At 25.7% G+C, this 22,459-nt stretch overlaps 3 protein-coding genes across 3 annotated transcripts; 1 reads left to right on the top strand and 2 right to left on the bottom strand.

Annotated features, from left to right (window-relative positions):
* Window positions 1-182: 182 nt before the first annotated feature.
* LOC112598106 (DNA replication licensing factor Mcm7) lies at window positions 183-4,574 on the bottom strand. Its single transcript, XM_025344458.1, has 12 exons — window positions 4,239-4,574; window positions 4,038-4,143; window positions 3,830-3,970; window positions 3,630-3,760; window positions 3,381-3,561; window positions 3,176-3,313; window positions 2,921-3,103; window positions 1,942-2,155; window positions 1,243-1,538; window positions 1,005-1,186; window positions 571-933; window positions 183-511 (listed from the first exon to the last, which is right to left on the bottom strand). The coding sequence occupies exons 1-12, from the start codon at window positions 4,274-4,276 to the stop codon at window positions 310-312; spliced, it is 2,175 nt and encodes a 724-aa protein (XP_025200243.1). The 5' UTR covers window positions 4,277-4,574; the 3' UTR covers window positions 183-309.
* A 4,466-nt stretch (window positions 4,575-9,040) lies between these two features.
* On the top strand, window positions 9,041-13,365 carry LOC112598148 (glucose dehydrogenase [FAD, quinone]-like). The gene is made up of 2 exons (XM_025344519.1): window positions 9,041-9,146; window positions 11,484-13,365. The coding sequence occupies exons 1-2, from the start codon at window positions 9,075-9,077 to the stop codon at window positions 13,266-13,268; spliced, it is 1,857 nt and encodes a 618-aa protein (XP_025200304.1). The 5' UTR covers window positions 9,041-9,074; the 3' UTR covers window positions 13,269-13,365.
* Window positions 13,366-16,002: 2,637 nt separating this feature from the next.
* On the bottom strand, window positions 16,003-21,753 carry LOC112598153 (circadian clock-controlled protein-like). Its single transcript, XM_025344527.1, has 7 exons — window positions 21,593-21,753; window positions 20,541-20,628; window positions 20,219-20,311; window positions 19,969-20,116; window positions 17,049-17,182; window positions 16,615-16,773; window positions 16,003-16,380 (listed from the first exon to the last, which is right to left on the bottom strand). Exons 2-7 carry the CDS (start codon window positions 20,620-20,622, stop codon window positions 16,220-16,222), a joined length of 777 nt encoding a protein of 258 aa, XP_025200312.1. The 5' UTR covers window positions 20,623-20,628; window positions 21,593-21,753; the 3' UTR covers window positions 16,003-16,219.
* Window positions 21,754-22,459: the final 706 nt, after the last annotated feature.

Here is a 22,459-nt window from a genome sequence, read left to right on the forward strand (position 1 = left end):
ATAGTTTTTAGTCAATGGGAAATTATACTATTTTATAATAAAGTCATATTTGTTCAAGATTTCAAATTTATTAAAATCAAGTTTTGAATTTTATTTTTTAGTTGAATAAATATTTTTTTTAAAATACAAAATAAGAATTTAAATTATTTAAAAACTAAAAAAATTGTACTTTGTTTTTAAAATTAAAAAATTAAATATAAATTATAACATAACTTTCACACTGATTGATTACAAAAAGTCATTTTATCTTTTAAATGTGGTAAATAGATACAAAAATTGAGGTAAAAAATTGTAATTTAAAAAAAGTACCTATATAAAAGTAATTGTAGTTTTAGCTTGATTCACTTGCCATACATTAAGCATTTCATATTCTTCAATACAATCATCAACTTGTGATGTGTTGAATCCTTTACTGGTACAATATTCTCTAATATCAGACATTTTAACAACAGTTCGTCCTCCAGCAAGTTCTCTTATTACATTGAATATACGGTCCACAACAGTTTGAGGTCTAAAAGTAAATAAGTTATATTATCAAAAATTCAGGGTAAAATTATTTGTAAAACATACCTTCCAGTTTTCTCATCAATCTGCATCAACGATATTTTAGACATTTCTAAAAGTCTCATAGCTTCAACTACATCTTCGCGTTCAACCACATCTGATAATCTAAGCTTAGCTAAAGCTGTAGATATCCTGAGTATAGCCAATAGATTTCTTGCTGAGGTAAATGTTGTATCACCTTTGTGACGCGAATCTTTACGTAAATCAACATATGAATTAACAAGAAATTCTGTAAGCTCTACTGGAACAGTAGGAGTCTTCTTTTTACACAAATCAATATACCGGCGCATTAAGCTCATATCTAATGCTTGTACTTCAGTTGGTGGTTGACAACTATGCTTATGAACATATGTTATATGTTGTGCTAACCTAATTAAAGAAAATTTTATGAATATAATTTACTAATTAATAATATTTACTATAAGTTTAATTAATATTACTTAAGATCATTTTCACGATTGGGCTTATCTTGAATTAACCACAATAAATCAAAACGAGAGAGCAATGCTGCTGGAAGTTGGATATTTGCTTCAATTGAACGTTTAGGATCATATCTTCCATAAGCAGGATTGGCTGCAGCTAATATACTTACACGTGCATTCAAACGTGTCATTATTCCAGCCTATATAAAATATAGTTAACTATAAAATAAATCAATTGAGGTTTTAAAAAACATACTTTAGCAATTGAAATGGTTTGTTGTTCCATCACTTCATGAATAGCAGTTCGATCAGACTCTGCCATTTTGTCAAATTCATCTATGCAACAAACACCTTGGTCAGCTAACACAAGGGCACCACCTTCTAGGACCATTTCATTGGTTAGAGGATCCTTCATTACGGCAGCAGTGAGACCGACACCTGAAGAACCTCGACCTGTAGTATACTGACTACGACGAGCAAGACGTTCAATATAAGAGAGCAATTGAGATTTTGCTACACCAGGATCTCCCATTAAACAAATATTGATGCTTCCTAATAAGAGTCAAAATACAATTAACAATATTATTAATAATATAATAACTATGGAAGATTTTTTTTTTTAATTTATAGGTTTATCTTAGTTACATATTTTACCTTACATTAATATGATGTAAGTTTAGATTTAAAATACTTCATATATAATTACTAATTTGTATTGGTTTACTTAGGTAAAAGATTTATAAATTACATAAGTTAATTTAGTAATATCATGATAGAACAATTTATTATTTGTTTTTTTTGATGGGTCAAATTCAAATTTTCACAAACTCAAACCTTATTTTCTATTCTAGCAAATCAAAATTGAATCATTTTTGAAAATGTAACAATATTTTTTTTTTTAATATAACAGTGTTTAAACTTAACATAAAATACTAAGAGCACAACTTATTTTTACCTCTAATTTTCATTCCATCAGGTGCTCTGTCTACACCACCAACTAAAAGTAACAATAATGCTTTTTTAACATCTTCGTGGCCATATATTTCTGGTGCTAAGCTTGCCGCTAATTTTGTATAAAAGTCATCACCAGCCAATTCTAATACTTCTTCTTCAGATAGTTCGCCTTCTCCAAGCTTTTCTTCATTTAATTTATTTAAGCATTCAATATACTAAAATTTATAACAAAGAGTTAATTTAATTATGAATTAAATATTTATATATATTAAATACTTGACATTTAAAAGGATTAATGAATAATTGAAGTAATAAAACAATGGTACATAGTAATATATCAATATTTAGTTATATTAAATATAATATTGATATAATTTTTAATTTACTTTTTATAATAAAAAATAAAACATGAAGCTAATAAATGTATAATTTTATACAGATAATAAAATCAACACAATTCTACAGTAAACTTTCTAAATTAAATAAATTTGTTAAATTATTTTCACTAAAAATTTGAGTGACAGTATTGAAATTGTAGAAATAATGTATTATTTTTAACAGATTGTAAAACATAACTTCTTGATAAAAAAGCTTAAATAAGGCACTAATAAATTTTATTTTGAAATACTTAATTTATTATGTATTTTTTTAAATTTTTATAACCTAACCTAACGTACAATATCATGATCAATTATTAATATCTTTAATTTAAATTATAAATCTCATATAAACATACAGAACATTTATATTTAAATCGTTTAGCACATTAAATTCATAACCTAGTTGATAAATAATAATTATATATTAGCCTATAAATTGCTTATATTTAAAAAAATTTAGATTTTTCATACCATAATTTATTTTAAGATTATTAAAATTGCTTTTAAAAGATTAAAAAAAAAAAAAAAAATCTTATTATCTTTTATAATATTAGAATGATTTTATTAATATTGTAAAGATTTCTAGTCTAGAATACTTACATGGGCTTCAAGAAAAGTATCAGATAATAGACCTTGCTGAATTTGGCGGAATCCAGAACGAACCATAGGTAAAAATATACCTGTTACTGATATATGATCTCCTGGTACTGCTTGCCGTGTAGCTTCACCTCTACATAAAACAGTTAATGAACGTGGAATATTACCTACTGGTACTTGATCACTCTAAATAAAACAACAAAATACATATAAAATTTAAAATATATTACATCTACATTCAATTAAACATTAATTTACTAGTTCTTGAATTTTGAGTTCTTGAAATTTTATAAATTTAGATCCTCTAGTTTGCAAGTACAATCGACTACCTGGTTTATTAGCTGAACATTCTGGACTTGGACAGAATTCTAAAGGTTTGAAAGTTAGTGAATTTACCTATTAAACATGATATAAATATTAATTTTTATTGCAGAAGAATTGTAATAAAAATGTAAATACATACTGGTTGATAAGTTTCTCCACCACACAGATCACAAGAATAATTAGCAACTACAATCATAGGTTTAACTTCTGTACTTCTCATAACAATTCCACGCACAGATATTAATCTACCAATGCTATTGGCTTTCACATCACGTATAGGTAATTCTTTCTTAGTGCTTAAATCTTTAAAGTATATTTCACTAAAGCAAAACAAAATTAAAAAAACAATAAAATAATATTTTTGGCAATACTAATATCATTTTCTTACAATCTTCGCATTAGTTCTGGAGGATATTTATTTGTAGGAGCGATATTTTCATCAGCTTGTCTCATTCTTTGTCTTTGCTGGGCCAATATTCTATGTTCAATATAAACATCCAATGCATCTTTGTTTTCAGGCTTGAATAAGATGACAGGGATAAATTTTAATTCTTTAGGAAATAGTTTTTAATTGAATAGTTTACTTACTTCATGATCTTTGTAATTTGGCAATAGATCTTGCACAATATCACCAATCATGGAAGAGTAACGACGACTATTTGTAGATACAGCATCGGCCAACAAGTTGTCAAAATGATCTAAATCATCAAGCTCGATGTACAAAGACACCTTTAAAAGCAACAAGAACATAATGATTAGGTATACTAAATTATGCGACGTTACTTAATTCACTTACCTGTTCGCGGTGTGCGAGTTTGGCTAACTGTACAGCATATTTGGCGTACTTTTGATTATCCTTGTCCAACGTCTGGTAGTTTTGCAAGAATTCCGTGAGTTTTGCTGAAAACAAGACGGTGAATATTAGGTTTAAGGCATGCACAGATGTAGGTGAACGCAATTATCTTAAAAAACTAAAAACGTGATGATGTTTTTAGCTTTGTCAGCTTCGTAGTCTCTAGGGCCTGCTTTAGCCATGGTCGTGTATGTCAGTCAAGTATTGTAAAACTCGTAATGCTAATAATGACTGTAAGATTATGAAAATATTGATAACTGTAGTTTATTCGTTGCGGCTTGTGAATCGGCGGTAAATGACGGCCACTCACGGTGTGCGGTGAAGGTAATAGGAAGAGCAGATATAAGTATTCAGTACAAAAGTCCAGACTCGCAGAGTCCGATGACGGATATTAATATATTAAACGTTAGAAAAAAAAAAAACGGCATTTGGACGTGGATAAGTGGAAACTGGAAGTGGTACGTCTGCGGTCCGACTGCTTTGTGGGTAAACAAACAATTGGCGGGAAACTTGCCGCAGCTGATTGCATGCAAAGCGCAACCAGTGTTACTTCGACATTTCCATTCACCGTGGCGGTGACACTACCGGGCCACTGATCGGTTGATATTTTGAATTTTTTATTTTGGTATTGTTCTATGGTTAATGTGTGTGCTGACAGCTTACATTTTTACATCTTTATTTTTTAACTTGGAACCATGGGCGCCCATTGGGGGGGGCAAGACAGGGCACTTGCCCCCCCCTGGAAAAAATATTACCACAATATTACCTTATTACCGAGGCAAATTATTTGTTGAAATCAACTTTTAAGATATGAAATAAATATAAAAATATACTCATTGTTATCGTATATTAACATCATAGATAGGTCGTATTCTGTAGTCTGTATAACCTATACGTAAAATAATTTATCGCAGATAATTTGTGGTAAATCTATAAAGATCACAATATAGGTACTACAAATATTTTAACCTAACGCAAACAAGGATACTTTCATTCAGGATGTCATTAATATGTTTGGAATAAAACGAAGAAATTTACAGTTCTTATTTACTGATACCGAATAATATACTTAATTATAATATTTAATTTCTATTTTTTTATATACTTATTAAAATTATTATTTATTTATTTATTTATTCATATGACAATTATTATATATTTATTTATTTATTCGTATGGCAATTATTATATTAATACACTATATATATATATACAAATAAAAATATAACATGCATGTATAGTGTATACATTTATATGTGAAAAATAACATTAAATCTTTACTATCTTACTTTCGAAAATTTTTTTATTTTGACCCCCCCTAAAATATTACCTATGGGCGCCCATGCTTGGAACATTATTTATAGTGTTTATACGTTTTTGACTTTCGTGATTTTGACGAATTTCATAAAAATTCTAATTTTGAATGTTTATAAAAAAATTCTAACCATATAAATACTGTTTATAATCAATGTCTATAGTAATATTATAAAGCTGGAGAGTTTGCAAGTATTCAACAAGCTTTAGTCGTATAGTTTATACAGATCGTCGAAGAACTGGTGGAGTTAGAATTATTTAAATGCAAATTGGTTAGTGTTATGTTTTTTGTAGTATCGAATGAGACGTTGTTACAAGTTCTGTGGTTCCTCGATTGACTCGAGTACCTATTCAACTTTGTTTATCCGAAGACTGGCTCTACTGTTTAAAGAACAACGTATTCACCATATTAGGATAAAATGTGATCATAGCTATATGACTATATGAGTAACGGATTCATCCTAGTCATCTTATGCTATTTCTGAAATTTTATTGTAAAAACTGCACTATTTCATCCATCATAGCATAGTCACTCTATTCATACACACGCAATTCACACGATTCATTTTTACACGTAACTTACCTATGCAAAAAAATGGAAAATTATATTGTTGTGAGAAAATATAAATTAATAAAAACTTTTTTTATTAAAGCTATACTGTATTAACACGTTGATGCACACATTCTAAAGCATTTTATACGTCTTATGTTTTATCTAGTCTGTGCAAGACTGCATTAGGTTAGGTTTGGTTATTTCAAACTATAAACAATTTATTACTATTTTTTTTAAAATATTTTTAATATATAAAAAATAATTTTGTTTGGACGAAAAATATAATAATCCAATTAAATATTGATTAACAACATTTATTTTAAAATTATTAATTATAACACAATGAAATGTCTAAAATACCTATTTAGACTAATTTTATTCTAAAACACTAATATTATAGGTACATAACACTATTAACATTAAATTATATTACATTCATGCATCTTTAACGTTTAGGAAAATAACTAAAACGATTAGTAGAATTACTCGACACATCTATTAAAAAAAAATACAAGAATGTTCAATCTAAAGAATCTTTTTAACAAATAAAATATTATTAATCTGAATTAAAGACAATTAATTACATTATTTTCGGAAAATTATTAGCAACGCCTATTTTCAAGCATTAAGTTAATATTTGTATTATATAAACAGTTTTCTAATAGTATTCATTGATTGTATTTACAAAAAATTTGTTCTCATAAAATACTAAAAATATTAATTTCAACCACGATTTTTTAAAACCATTGATCTTATTTTCTCTCCTACTTAGAAAATGTATGAATTTTAAAAGGGCAAAAAGTCTTCAAACCAGTTTACAAGTGCGCAGATTGCTATGAAACATGTCATTGTAAATGCCACAAGCAATTTTTTAAAAAAAAGAAGAGTAAATGTGTAAATTTAAAGAATAAAAATCGACAAATGAAATTATTGAAATTATTAAAAACGAAATAGTCGCACAAAACACGAGCCTAGCTGTTAGCCCATTATAGACTACAGTTACACGCACAATCCTTATAATTATAATAATAATATGAGTATAATAAAATTTAACATGCTAATATTTACAATTAAATTAATCACATCAATAATTACACTTGGATGCCCAGTATTTTGTTCTCGGTTCGTGAAAAATAACTTATTTTGTTCTACCTCTGTTTTGAAATTCATTTTCTTTTTTCTCTGATATTTTATGCACGTTCACTTGTGCAATCGTTTCGTTAAACATACGTGATGTTTCTAAATTTTTCTTTCTATGGTATGTATTAACATTTAAAAATATATTATAATTGATAACATCTATTATTACCTAATTTATGATGTTAATAAGGAAAATAGGCATACATTTGTTTTTACAGTCATAAGCGTGCACACGGGGTAGTCAGGGTAGGCACTTGACTACTCTGCGAACAACTCCCCCTCCTCAACTTAATATTATGTTTAACCATTTCAGTATGTCCGTAAACGGTAAAATGTTAGAAATAAGAATACTGGAAAAATTAAAAAAAATATATCGTCGTTAGTAACTGCCATGATAAAATAAATATATCATAATTTTATTTTATCAATTTATTGTATCATGGTTATCGCTGTTCAAACATTGAATTCTATCCATAGAGTAATACCACAGACTATGTTTTCATATACAAGATTTTCAAGGAAGAAAACGATACGTATCGATACGTTCCGGAAACGGGCTCGAGTGTTCAAGAAGTTTACGATACGTTAAAAAGTTACATCTGTATCCACGGTTGTATTATATATTGTATTATATATCTATTGTATCGAGATTTGACGTATAGTCTGTGGTAATACTCTATGATCTTATCGCAAACCAGACTGGTTGATTTCAGTCACGGACTAAGATATAATATAATATTATATAATTATATATTATATTTATATAATATTATATCTTAGTCCGTGATTTCAGTTTACAACATTGAGTAATCCATGGCTAAATATATACATATTTATAATTAGTCATGGAGTAATCTATTTTAGGTTCTATGGCTCCGTGGTAGACCATTGAATAATATCGATATTCGTTTATGATATTAATATTATGATAAAGTATTCGTGTTTTTACCGAATGTGACTACTGACTAACGAATTATTGCTCGAAAAAACGATACCTACATATTATAAAGAATTTAATTTGTAAATTATTTAATAAGGTGTATGTTAATTTAGAATTGTGATTTTAATCTCAAAAAATTTTTTTTTAGGTATACTACATTTAATTATTACTTATAAAATATTTTTTTATTATGGTAAATGCAGTTAAATAAAGTTACCCTATTAAAAATTTTTTGTTCATGTTAAATGTCAATGTGTAATGTATCATGTATGACTACCCTGCCAATAATGTCTGCGCACGCTTATGTTTACAGTTGCTGTTCGTTCAGCACCAATTCCATCTTTATTTACTTATATATATATTAAAATGATTTAAAAGTTATTTTACATTTTTACCATATGATAAAACATCAATAATAATCATAATAATATAAATAACAGAAATAGCGTTGTTCAATAATTTAGTAGGTATTAAAGTTGGCCATGATTGGTGATAGAAAAATATGAATAACTTTCTAAAGATAAGTATTATGGGTATGATATATCATCTGTTTGAAGGAAGATGACTCTTCCAATCATGCAATCCCTTAATTGTTAATTCTATTACTTGAATATTTTTTACATGCATAGACTTTGCATATATCAATTATTAAGTAAAAATATAATGTAATGATTTAAGATTTATTGAGTTATAACTTCGAGCTTTATTGTTTTTTGTTCTATAGACCTAAAAACATATTTCATACATATTACATAATCATAAATCAAACTTTATTCTGTATGGTAAATAAGTAAATATAAACATAGAATATTATGAAAACTATTAAACACATGTTCACATGTGAAATAATCATATGAATATTGATTTAATAAAAAAAAAACTTATTTGATATCAATAAATTAATAATACTTCAAACAATATTAACATTTTAATCGTAACGTTAATATTATTAAGATATATTATACACAGAGAATGCAATATTTTTATCGAATTAAAAAATTGGTATTTAAAATTAATTTAATTTATAATTTTCATGATGTGTATCGATTTCAAATTAATTTTTAACATGAATGCTAAAATAATTGCAGTTACTGCGTTTTGTATGGTATGTGACTATTAACTACATAAAATGAATTTAAAAGATGCACTGTTATTTTAGATGTAGTCATTTACTTAAATTACTTTTTTACCTTGCATGAAAAGAATTTTTAAAAAGGCAATTTAAAAATAATAGTGATTAATACCAACCTGTGTTTAAAATGTACTTAAAAAATAAATAGTTTTCAAAATAAAATTACACATATTTTTTTTAACAATTTTTTTGAATTTCAAATAGCACATTATTATTACCATTAGTATTATTAAAAATGTAATGCTTGTGATTTAAGGACCAGTTCTTGTTCTATAAAATAATAAATTATGTATATAATGATGATATTGTGGTTATTTTCAATCATTTCACTTTAAAAACATATAAATTAATCTAAATATTTATGTTGTCAATAGTAAATTTAAATAGTTGTTAAAATCAGGGCCGCATTAGTTATTAGGCACTATAAGCACTGTACCTAGGGCCTACAAACATTTTTGGACCTACGATAATGTGTAACTACAATTTTTTTGTAATATTCTTTTTTTTTATTATTATTATAAGTTAATATACACGTTAGCATAACAAGTAAAATATTATGCATGAGAGAATTCACAAGGAAAAATAATGATATTAGGTACCTACTCGTATATTTACACCCAATGTTTGTTAACGTAAACATAAAGTCTCGATAACTGATGGTAACGCAATTGATGCTGTAGATCAAATGAGTGCTAGAGATAAATTCAAAATTTAAACATTTTATTTTATAATTGATAAATTGATCGTTGAAATGGAAAAACAAAAAAATGGTTATTTAAAATAAGACAAAAGATTTAATTTTTTAACTGACAAGATATTAAAAGATGATGAAATAATAATAAGGGCTCATAATTAAGTCGAAGCCTATAAAACCGATTTGAAATCTATATTTGTCAATAAGTTTTTAATCTTTAAGATCTTTCGAGAAATTTGAATGTCTGTTGATGAAATGCTAAAGAAACAAATAAATACCAAAATGGTAAAAAGTTTTTCAAATGTAAACATTGCTTTTAGAATATATTTATCAATTTTTGGAACCTCATACGAAGATAAAAGATTGTTTTCAGTTTTAAAAAGGGTTATAAATTGATAGCAATCGACAGTTGAGTAAAATAAATTGTCTTCGTTATTGCCTATCAATTTTGCAATTGAAAACAAATTGCTCCAAGAAATCAATAACGAAGAATTAATTAAATAATTTGCAAACAAAAATGTCGTAAAAAGTTTAGTATCTATAAAACTATATTTAGTACATAATTGTAATTTTTTTTTTTTTTTTTTTTTTTGTCATAGTTATACAATCTTTTGGTTTATACTTAAATACGAGTACCTAATAAAGAAATACGCAAAATTTTATAAAATAGGTTGTTTTTATGGTTTTTGAAAATTTGATTTTATATATTTTGATGTAAAATGAATTGTTTTTATGATTTGTTAAAATTATTATGATATAAGAGTTTAGATTTGAATTTTATTTTAAAAATACTTTTGTTTTATAAAGCTTAACAGTCTCCAAAGAGAAAGTTTATTGACCATCTTTGCCTAGGGCCTACGATAATATTAATCAAGGCCTGGTTAAAATGATAATTTATAAATAGAAAATTATGAAAATGTTAGGATCAACGTTACATTAAGTACCTAGTTACAATAAAGTATTGTTTTTAATGAAGGATAAGTTATAGGAATACAATCTTATTTAATTAATAAAAAAATAAAGCAATTTTTTCACATGCAAAAAGTAATAAAATGAAAACAAATTTCTTTAAATATTAATTTATATCTAAAAAATAAAAACAACAATACTATTAAAATTAAAATTTACAATTTAATATTGTTGAGAAAAAAAATAATAGGTACATAAATAAACTGAACATATTGGCAAATGCCATAATATGTTTTACTAGTTATATTTTACCAAAGCTAGGAACATCTTATCTTATCTTAAAGTAAAAAAAAAATAAATAAAAACTAGTTATATTGAATAATCCAAATAATATAATATAATTCCATATGATATAAAAAAAATTATTTTACTCAGAATATCAGATAATTAATTAATTAATTAAAATTATTATTAAATTTGGTGAATAAATTTAAATATTAATAATTTCCTTCATTAATTTTTGCATTAAAAGAATCAAAGTATAAAATAAAAATAAAAAGCAAACATTAAATGATCTAAACATATAAATTAACAATTCACATTGATCATTGACTTAATTGAAATAAATATAACGATTATTATAATAGACAAATATAAATGTTATCAATTGAACTTCCAAGTTTAATTTAGACATTCATTGTATTTAGGTACTACAAGGATATCATGCAATAATCTATCCATTCGATTACGCACCAACGTTATGCGAAGATCCTACGAAAGTGACATTCGATTTTATAGTGGTTGGAGGTGGAAGTGCTGGAGCGACAGTAGCTGCTCGTTTAAGTGAAATACCTGAATGGAATGTTTTACTATTAGAAGCAGGAGGTGATCCACCAGAACTAACCGAAAATCCAATTTTATGGAACCAAAATCTAAGGACAAAATGTGACTGGATATTTTTATCGGAAAAGAATCCTTTACTTTTTAAAGGAATGGAACAAGAGAGGTGTATTATATCTAGGGGTTTTGCATTAGGTGGATCGTCTTCAATTAATGCAATGATACACTTACGAGGTACTGTAGAAGATTTTAGACAATGGAAAAATAAGTATGATTGTCATGGATGGGACTATGAAGACGTTTTACCGTATTTTAAAAAATCAGAAGATTTTGTAGATCAATATAGATTTGATCCAGAAATTCATTCACAAGAAGGACCACTGACTATAACACCGTTAGAAACATTCGATCCAGCTTATAAGGTTATCGTTGAAGCAGAGAAGTCTTCAAATTTAATTGAGGTGAATGATTTTAATAGAAAAGAACCAGTTATCGGATATGGTAATTTCGATTCAACCACTCGTAATGGCCGTCGATGTAGTACATTAAAAGCGTTTTTAATACCAGCGAGTAATCGTCCAAATCTTTATGTAGCTAAATATACAATTGTCACCAAGATTTTAATCGAAAATAATGTAGCAGTGGGAGTAGAATTCAAATGTTCATCAAATGAGTTCAAAACAGTTTTTTGTAAAAAAGAAGTAATAGTATGCGCTGGACCTATAAAAAGTCCACAGCTTCTCATGCTTTCTGGAATCGGACCAAAAGAACATTTAAGCGATCACGGTATTCCTATTATTAGTGACCTACCAGTAGGTTATAACTTACAGGATCATATGTCACTTCCAGTATTCGTATTTACAGATCGTAAATGTAGACCAATCGAGGACATAATGAATGAAAGCCATGATCTGTTGAATAAAGAAATGAGTCTGTATTCAAAAAATATATCAACACTTGGCCTTAGTAAGCTTATGACATTTTATAAATCAAATGATAGTTTAGAGTATCCTGATTTACAAATTATAAAATTCAGAATTCCGTTTAACTCAACAAATACCTTTCCAAATAAAATAAATGCATTTACAAACATGTTTGGATATGCTAAAGAAGTAACAAATTTATATGATGAATTAAACTTATTAAGTGATCTCATAATAATGACACCAATTATTTTACAACCATTAAGTACCGGTCGAATTATGTTAAATTCAAATAATCTGTTAGACAAACCTAAAATATTTTTAAATTATTTGTCTCATGACACAGAAATAGAAACCTTGTTAAAGGGTATTGAATTCGTTGTAAAATTATCTAAAACTAAAAGCATGATAGAGGCTGGGTTTGTATTAGAGGAGTTGAAATTATCAAATTGTGCTATGTATGTTTGGGACACTCGAGATTATTGGATTTGTGTCATTCAGAACTTAGCTGCGCCTTTTTATCATGTCGTCGGTTCCTGTAGAATGGGTTCAGAAGATGATTCATATTCTGTTGTTGATCCTAAATTGAGAGTGAAAGGAGTTCTTGGATTGCGGTTGATAGATAGTTCAATTATGCCAAAAATTGTTTCTGTAAATACTAACGCAGCTTCAATAATGATTGGGGAAAAAGGAAGTGATATAATAAAAGACTATTATGATAAACTATGATGAATTTTTATAATAAATGAACATTAAAATGTCCAATTGTAGTAATTGAATGTACTTATACTATAGAAATTGGAACGAAACATTATTTTTATCATATCTGTAAGTAACATTTATTTACTCTATAATATCATTTTATTTTGTTTATCTTTATATTTATGTAGTTAAGTTGCTCTGCATATACATATTTTTCATTTTATTTTTAATATTATAAACAATCAATGGTTTAGTAAATTTTATTATTTACTAAAACTAAAAAATATCTGCTAAACTTATTAATGTAACACGATTTAAGATTTAAACTTTATTTAATTTTTACTTATTCTTTCAAAATATTTTACAATTTTATACGAATTAACTTTTTTTAGTTCATAGATATAGATAAATGTAATATATTACATTTTTATTTGAGAAATTTAAGTAACCAAGAATTTATTAATTTACTGGATATTTTTTTTTAAATAGTAGAAAGTTGAAAATTAATACTTATGATTTGTAATGAACATGATTTTTATTAATCATCGGTTTATCATTTTTTTTGTATTATTAAATATAATTTTCAATAAACTTTAAATTTTGAAATATATAATAAAAATTATGAGTGAAATAATGAATTAATGATTGTATTGATCTTATAATAATAATACGTGTTTTTTGTGTAGATGTACCCAATATATTTTTGTTTAAATGCTTCAACTTAAAAGTTTGAGATTGGTTTTATATAGAAAATTAGATTTAGTTTGTACTTAAAAGTCTGTAGAAAATTCAAAATCTACAAGATTTATCTTTTTTTTTTTTAAGGGGGATCCCTTATAATTTTTGTCATGTAGGGCATTATCTCAAATATATCATTGATTATTTTTTACACAATTATTATACTAAACAATAATAATTATTATTTTGTTTAAATCTTATAAATGTTGAGAGTTGTATCGTAAAAAAACTATAACAATACATTTACTAATCAATTATAGACATCAATTTTATGTACACAACCTTCGATGATTTGTATACATTGAACAGTACAGGATATGAATTCTATAGGTATCCATTATGATTATTGGTATGGTAATTCTAATTTTAAATATTATTATTTAGTGTGTTAACTTATGCTCATATTTTTATTATCATTATATGGATCATGTTTGTACCTGTAATATGTTAACAGCGAAGATCGTGTTTTGTTTTTGGTACGTCAGAAATAATAACTGATTTTGCTCTTTCTCCTCCATTTGCAAATACTGTTTGTGACATTGTCGATGACATGTTTCATAACAGTCTTTGCACTTGCACACACTGGTTTGAAGATATTTGTCTTTTTACAATACATACATTTTCTAGATCTAAAAGGAAGTAAGGTTAACGGCTTTACAAAATCGTGGTTGAAATCCATATTTTAAGTACTTTATTTGAACGAATTCCTTATAACTACAATCAATAAATACTAACAACATCTATCTGTTTATGAAACAAATATTATCTTGATACTTGAAAACAGGCATTGCTAATAGTTTCTAAAAAATAACGTAATTGATCGTTTTTAATTCAATTTTAAAATATTTTATTTGTTAAAAAGATACTTTACATTGAACATCCTTGTTTTATTAAATAGGAATTTCGAACAATTCTACAAATCATTTTAGTTATTTTCCTAAACGTTAAATATGCATGTAATATAATTTAGTATTAAAGGTGTTGTGTTCAATATTAGTATTTTTAATTAAAGGTGTTGTGTTTAATATTAGTATTTTAGAATTAGTCAAAATGTTTTAAACTTTTCATTCTACATAATAATTAATGATTTTAAAATGAATGTTGTTAATCAATATTGAACTGGATTGTTTTATAATTCGTCTAAATAAAATTATTTTTTGTATACTAGAAATTTAAAAAAAAAAAAAAAAAACTGAATAGTGTGAAATAACATAAATTCACGATTATTTTACCTGGCTTGATATTTATAATAGGAAATGTTAAAGCAGTCTGGCGCAAAATAGATTAAACATAATGGTTTAAAACGATAAGTGCATCAATGTGTTAATACAGCATAGCAGTACCGATATGGTATATGTATAAATTATATATATACGTTCATATAAATGAGTAAATAAACAAAAAACATATATATATTTTTTCCATTTGCACTTGACATAAATGACATTTACTGAACATTCGATTAAATATTTAAGTTTATGTTTAAATACAATAATTAAAGTAGAATGTTGTATTAACTTGATGTTTCTAAATTTTTTCTTTTTATAATATGTGTGAACATTTAAAAATGTACTATGATAATTATTGACAACATATATATCCCAACTTATAATGTTTATATAGTATACATATAGACATACATTATTTTTGCAGTTGTTATTTGCTCAGCACCAACTCCATTTTTATTTATTTATAGTTTTTTTTTCTAAATAATTGTATCGTATAATAAAACATATCAATAATTAAATAATAATAATAATAATATAAATAACAAAAATAGTGTTGTTCAATAACTTAAAGAAAAACTATAATATTTTGTACACTTTTTTCTAGTTTAAAATTCATACATTTTTAATATGTATATATCTTAAATATGAAAATTCAGTATAAGTTTTCTTTTGAGTTTTACCTGTAAAATTTTGACTAAATTACTTTTTTAAACGATAAACAACAACATTAGTAAATTTTGTTATAATTTATAACTATATATTATTCATGGAAAGTTAATTCTTTGCCATATATTACGTTATTAATAATTTTGAATTTAACTACACCCAATGACAAAAAGTTACGATAAAAAAATATTTAACAAATGTTTATGATCATATATGTATTTAATAACAGATGACTTATGAATATAGTACACTGAAATATATGAAAATGATTAATGAATGATTGAACATAAATTACGAAAAATATTAAATTTAAAAATTAAAATCGATTGTTACATAATACACGCATCAAGGCAGTTCTTTGGGTAGAATTTCATCGTAAAGTATAGTTTTCAATATATTATTGGCAATTTGCAATGCGAATTCGACAGTAATCTCTTCCGCGATTGGAGTGATAATATCCAAAACAACTCGACGGTTCTGGTGATAAAACGTTGACGCAGTTTCCGCTAAAAACATTCAAATAGGTACATATAAACAGTTTATAATAAATTATTTAATCAACTTTTTTTTTTTATATAAAATTTAAATTTCACGATAAATTATCACGTCTTATGTATGATGTATTTATAATTATTGGTTTAAGAATTAAAATTGTTTTTCAATTTATAAATTAAAATCAAAAAATACAGTTGAACTAAATTATTGAATAAAAAATATTCATAGTATAATATAGAACATACTTATGACATCATTATTTTTGTTATTGTTTTGGGGTATTATTTTTCCATTTGCGTCGCCGACTTTGAGTTTTAGTCGAATATCTTTAACCTGAAAGTATTCACGATTCTTTTTGTCTTTTAATACTTCAAGGCTAGCTTTGACATCAGCTTTTGTGTTAGCTGTGAATAAAATATTAATTAATAACTGATTATATCCTTATAATAATCCTGTATTACATAAATAAATATCGGTTCAAACAAATGAATATAATTTATTATGTTTTAATAAATAATTAATAAACGAATCAATAATAGTTATAGACCGTTCAACATATTTGGTATTATAATAATTATTCATTAGTTTCTTAACACGATATGAAATTGTGAATATGCTGTAATACTGCATATATATTTTACTAACATGATAACATGATTTTATGTCCTTAGCGACTTACTTATATTCCCTCTAAATATTCCTTGACCTTGGAGTGGAACAACCATTAAACGACCATCGATGTCGTACGTACAATTAACAATTAAATTCGGGAGAAGAATAGTTCCTTCACCGTTTAACTTTTCAAGATTTACTCTGAAACAATATAACTTTACTAATTAAATGTTTTTATTAAAATATTCTTGATATAGTGTTGTCATTGGTGTCAAGTTCCTTGGAAATAATAACCGTCTATATCCACTAAGATATAATTAAAGCTATTGCGTAACGATAATAGTATTATGTGTTGTTATATGGTCCAGTTTTTACATCAACGCAATTTTGTGTTGTGCAATTAATAAAGAAAAAAATTATCAAGATAGGGAATATTTTTTTTTTATATAAAACCTACCGATTATGTATGGAATATTTCGACAAATAATTCATTTGGATGTCGTTATTGTTATGGTCAACTGTCAAAATTATAAAACACGACATACTGTGAATACTGAATAATTTTGTTATCGCTTTCACCGAATCATGTGTTTTTATTTTTTCAGCTATTATTTGAAACGCATGTGCATAATGTTTATTGAAAATCATAATGTTTAGTTTAATTAAGAGTGTATTTTTGAATATAGAATTAAATTAAATTAAAACTTAAATTACAATAATTATATATTAAAATACATTCATTTTTAATAGTAATTTAATGAATTATATATTTTGTACATATTAATCTATAAATACAAATAGCAATTTAATTTAATTTAATAAATTCAAAAATTCTAAGCTAAATCTAATTAACTTAAAATTTGAATTTCAACTCATGAATATTCATATAATATTAACTCTTAATGTTTTTATTTTAAATTTTTTTCTCTCATATATTGAAATAAAAGTATTAAGTAATTTATTACATAACGATGTTCAATGTGAATAATTTAATAATATACCTCTACCTATATGTTATAAAATAATGAACAACAACTATGTATAGACAAATTAAACACTTAAATTTAATTTTAATTTTTTAATACTTTACAATTTAAATGCTATATGACATGTATTTTGGGAGTTACTCATTTGCGCAAAAAAAAAATTTGTCTTGCGTACAGCCCATTTGCACCAAAATAAAAAAGGTATGTTTTTTCAAACAGCCCATTTGCGCTAAATTTACCTGAGTAAAAATTTTACATTCACGAATTGGTTAGTTTGTATATTTAAAAGATGTCCTGTCTATAACGTATAATTAAGTTGTTTTTATAAGTCTATAGATTTTAAAGCTTTGTATATTATTGTGTAGAAAGATAGAAAACAAGTTTTATATCAGTTTTATTATGTTACTATTATTTTACTATGTAGATGCTCTGTTATATCGTCATTTGTTAAAAGAACGTTTGCAGTGTGATTTTATGTCATTCGTTTCGTTACACTACATGTCTACATAATATTCTTGTTTAGATAATTAATATTATTAAATTATACTAAATTATATTTGAATTATAAATTTTTAGAATGGAGTTTATGACAACCAAAAGAGCGGGAAAATGGTTGTAGAAAATGACCATAAGTATATTTTAGTATAATAATACGTACATCTACTAAAAATGTTAAAAATTAAATTAGTAAATATGTTCTTACTAACTATTTTTTATTGTTTAAATACATTTTCATTATTAAATATTATTTTTAAAAATATCATATAATTGACTATAATTTAAATGAAACTGTATTGATTATTATTTGAGAAATAATATATTAATTTATTATAATTATACCAGGTAAATTTGGCGCAAATGGGCTGTACCTACCCAAAACGATTTTTTTTTTTTTTTTTTGTCGCAAAAGGGTGATGCTCCGTATTTTAATCTATTTGAATTGATTTTGAACTGTACAATATACATATGTCACTCTGATAATAATGGGTATATTTACGAATATTAAATAAATATTAAGAAATGGTAGAAATATTCAACACATCATTTTTAAATCAACTTTTATTATCCTGACTCAATAATAAAAATTTAATCAAATCTTAGATAACATAATATTTTTGTTAAATAGATAGGCATATTTAAAGTGAAATTAAAACTAGATTTTTTTATATTGTTAAATGTATAGGTGTATAACTATTATTTTTTAATGCAGTTTTTTTTTTGCTAACTTTTGTTTTTTAAAAGCAAAATATTGATTTTATTATGTCTAGGGTTAGGGTGTTTATGACTTTTGTATATTTTTTCTTTTAGTCGTACACATTGCAAACTTAGTAATAAATTCGTTTTGTATGGCATGGAATTAGATAAATTCAATTTTATTTTGCATATTTTTGCATGTTTAGGGATTTTTATGAATAAATGCATATTCCACCAAAAAATTGTAAATAAATGCATATTTTGTCCAAAAATAACTTAAATATAATATAAACATCAATATGTACCTATAGGTAGGCATTGTTGGATTCATAACTAATGAAAACGAGAAAAACGTGTAGTTTATATTATTAACTTATCTTTATTACTTATTTATCTTTACTATAACTTTACGTTTATTAATCAATATAATCATGTTTATAAACTATGATCGCAATAGTGTGGTGATGCCTATATTTTTAATTTCAAAAATTTCATATTTGTATGTATTTGTATTTAAGTTTAAAGTTATAAAAATAGTATTGTAAATTGATTAGGAATAGATTTTGGATTGGTACCTAATTAACTAATTTTAAAAAGACATTTAATTTTTTTTAAGGGCATATTTTGATATATTTACTGTGCATATTTGCATGAATTTTTAGTGTTTTTAAGGTTATAAACATCCTAACCCTAATTTATGTCATTTGGTTAATAATGAACACTTGTGTACTAGCGTTTTAAAATTTTTCATAAAAATATTATTTAAAATAATAAGTAGATATAAAACTATTAAATAAAATTATTTACTTGAGATTGTTGATTACAAATTTAGAGCCACCCCATGCTTGTATATCTTTAATAGTAGCTTTAACTTTAAGAGCATCCTCATTTCTATTTACTGCCAACATGGGTATGACCATTGGTTCCAAAGCTGGAATTTGCATTTTGGGTATCCCTGTGTAAAAATGAAAAAAAAATAATTTTATTTAAATTGCCTATAAACATTTTAAATAAGCACATTAAAAATCTTATTTTATAAACACAATATATAAATTACCATTAGGTAATTCGGGTCTTAAAGATTCGATAGTTTGTAGTAAACATTTTTCTAACTGAGGATCACTTCTTTTACACACGTGCACGAAGTTGGCTGAAAAATAGAGGTGCTTATGAATTAAAGCAAATTAATATAATATAACTAATATTATTTATAAACACAAAATATATACTTAATTATAAACTATAATAGATATAAAAGAATAAAATTATTAATGTATTAATAATCTTTGGTTAATTTAAATTTGACATGAGATCTCATACGTCGATTATCGTCTTTTTTATTATTGTTTATTTATAAAAATAAAAATACATTTACTCACGTAGTCTTTTTGCTGTCGTGTTTTGAGTTTGTAGGACAATTAGCGCTATGCTGGCTATTGACATGAAAATTTGCCCTCCCATTATTAACTAAAATTATTAATTGAAAATGTTATTTTTATTATATATAAAATAATCAATATGTAATAAATTACAAAATGCAAAATGAGTTTTTCAAAAAAACCATTAATTGTACAATCTAGTATCATGTAATATTATCTACTTAAGTTTCATCGTATCTTAAAATTAAAAAGGAAATAATGATTAAAAAAAGATTTCCTTTAATATTTGATTGTATTTCCAAAAACTTTAAGGCTATTGAATTTTAATAAAACTTAAACAACGATTCCGTGCAAATAATAAATTTTCTAATCTTGATCTCATCGAAAATGGTGCTATTATATTAACTAATTAGCAAGAATGATAAATTAAATATGTACAACTAATTTATATTGTATTTCTTATGTCTTATTGAGCCCCATCATCGCGGTGGTATTATATGTATTCAATATATATATATTAGAATTTTTTTGTTAACTTAAAAGTTTGTTTATGATCTCGTATATTATACACGCGAAATAAATATGATTAATTTTGACCAACATGAAAAACAATAACTCAAGTATAGAAATTAATGCTATACATGTAATATAAGACGCTATTCATTTTTTCCAATTTTGAAGTCTGCAGATAAAAATAGGAAATAAAAAAGTTGGAAGACAGATACAATAGGAGACTAACGCAAAGAAATAATTCAAACGTAGTCGATAAAAGTCAAAGGAGTAAGAGATATCAAGACTTCACAGAAATTTATAGAGCTTTTGTACAAACAAAGCAATCGAATTAGTCCTCGTGTCTTCACGGATTTACAGAAAACAGAAGAGTGAGTAAAGTGAGTTGATTATGTACCAAATTAGATAAATTTAGTTTTCAGTTATAAAACAGACTGGGCAGTAGTGTATATATCTATAGGTTTAGGATACAGAAAATATACGATCTGTTTGAAAATCATGATTATTTATTATTGTGAAATATACAACGGCGTCATACTTACGTTTTCTAAAACGTTTAACGATGAAATCAATAACACCGATGGTCATGTGTGCTGCTCCTTTGCGTGCCCTACGATATCGCCTCACAGTGTGGATAATATAAACGGGTATTATCCTTTCGGCGCTGCGACGCGGTCGTATATATTATCAATGACCGGCCGATCTCACTTGTGAGCGTTATATAAATTATCGAGGACCTCGGCGGCGGCTTGTTGAGCAACACCATAATAATAATACATTAATACTTACTGCAATATTATACCTACCTACTATAATAATATGTGACTTCTTGCCCTCTCTTCGCGTATTCGAAGTTAAATATTACAGGTATACGCATTACATATTATTATTTTCATTTCTTTCTCGGACACAATCTCCTTGAATCCACTTTGGTCGTCCGTGGTCTCTTGCATTTCCCTTGTACGTGTTGACGACCGGGAGTACTCCGTAGCGCGAAGATTCGTTACGAAATCATCGTTGTCCACAGTACATATATATATATATATTATATATTATATTTAATACAATTATATACACGTCCGACCGGGATAACGAATTCGTTTTTACAGGCTCAAGTCTGCTGTAGAAGTGCAAGCATGTATAGTTAAGACGCATCCGGTGATCCTGTAGATAATGGTGGAAAATGAGAAATATTTTCAGTTCGGAAACAATGGATATCATGACCTCGTTGACGTTTTAGTTGTTACAGACTCTTTGGATCCGTAGAAAGGTCGAACGCGTGTGATGTACAGCATAATAGTATAAAGAGTACACATGTCACAATATTTTTACAGAGTGATTCACCTAACACGATCGCTCCTTTTTTTTCGCTATAACAATAAATTTGTCCAAATTCTGGTTTTTAGAAT

Source organism: Melanaphis sacchari, unplaced genomic scaffold (genome assembly GCF_002803265.2).
Source record: "Melanaphis sacchari strain LSU unplaced genomic scaffold, SCAv2.0 Contig45_pilon_pilon, whole genome shotgun sequence".
NCBI classification, from domain to species: Eukaryota; Metazoa; Arthropoda; class Insecta; order Hemiptera; family Aphididae; genus Melanaphis; species Melanaphis sacchari.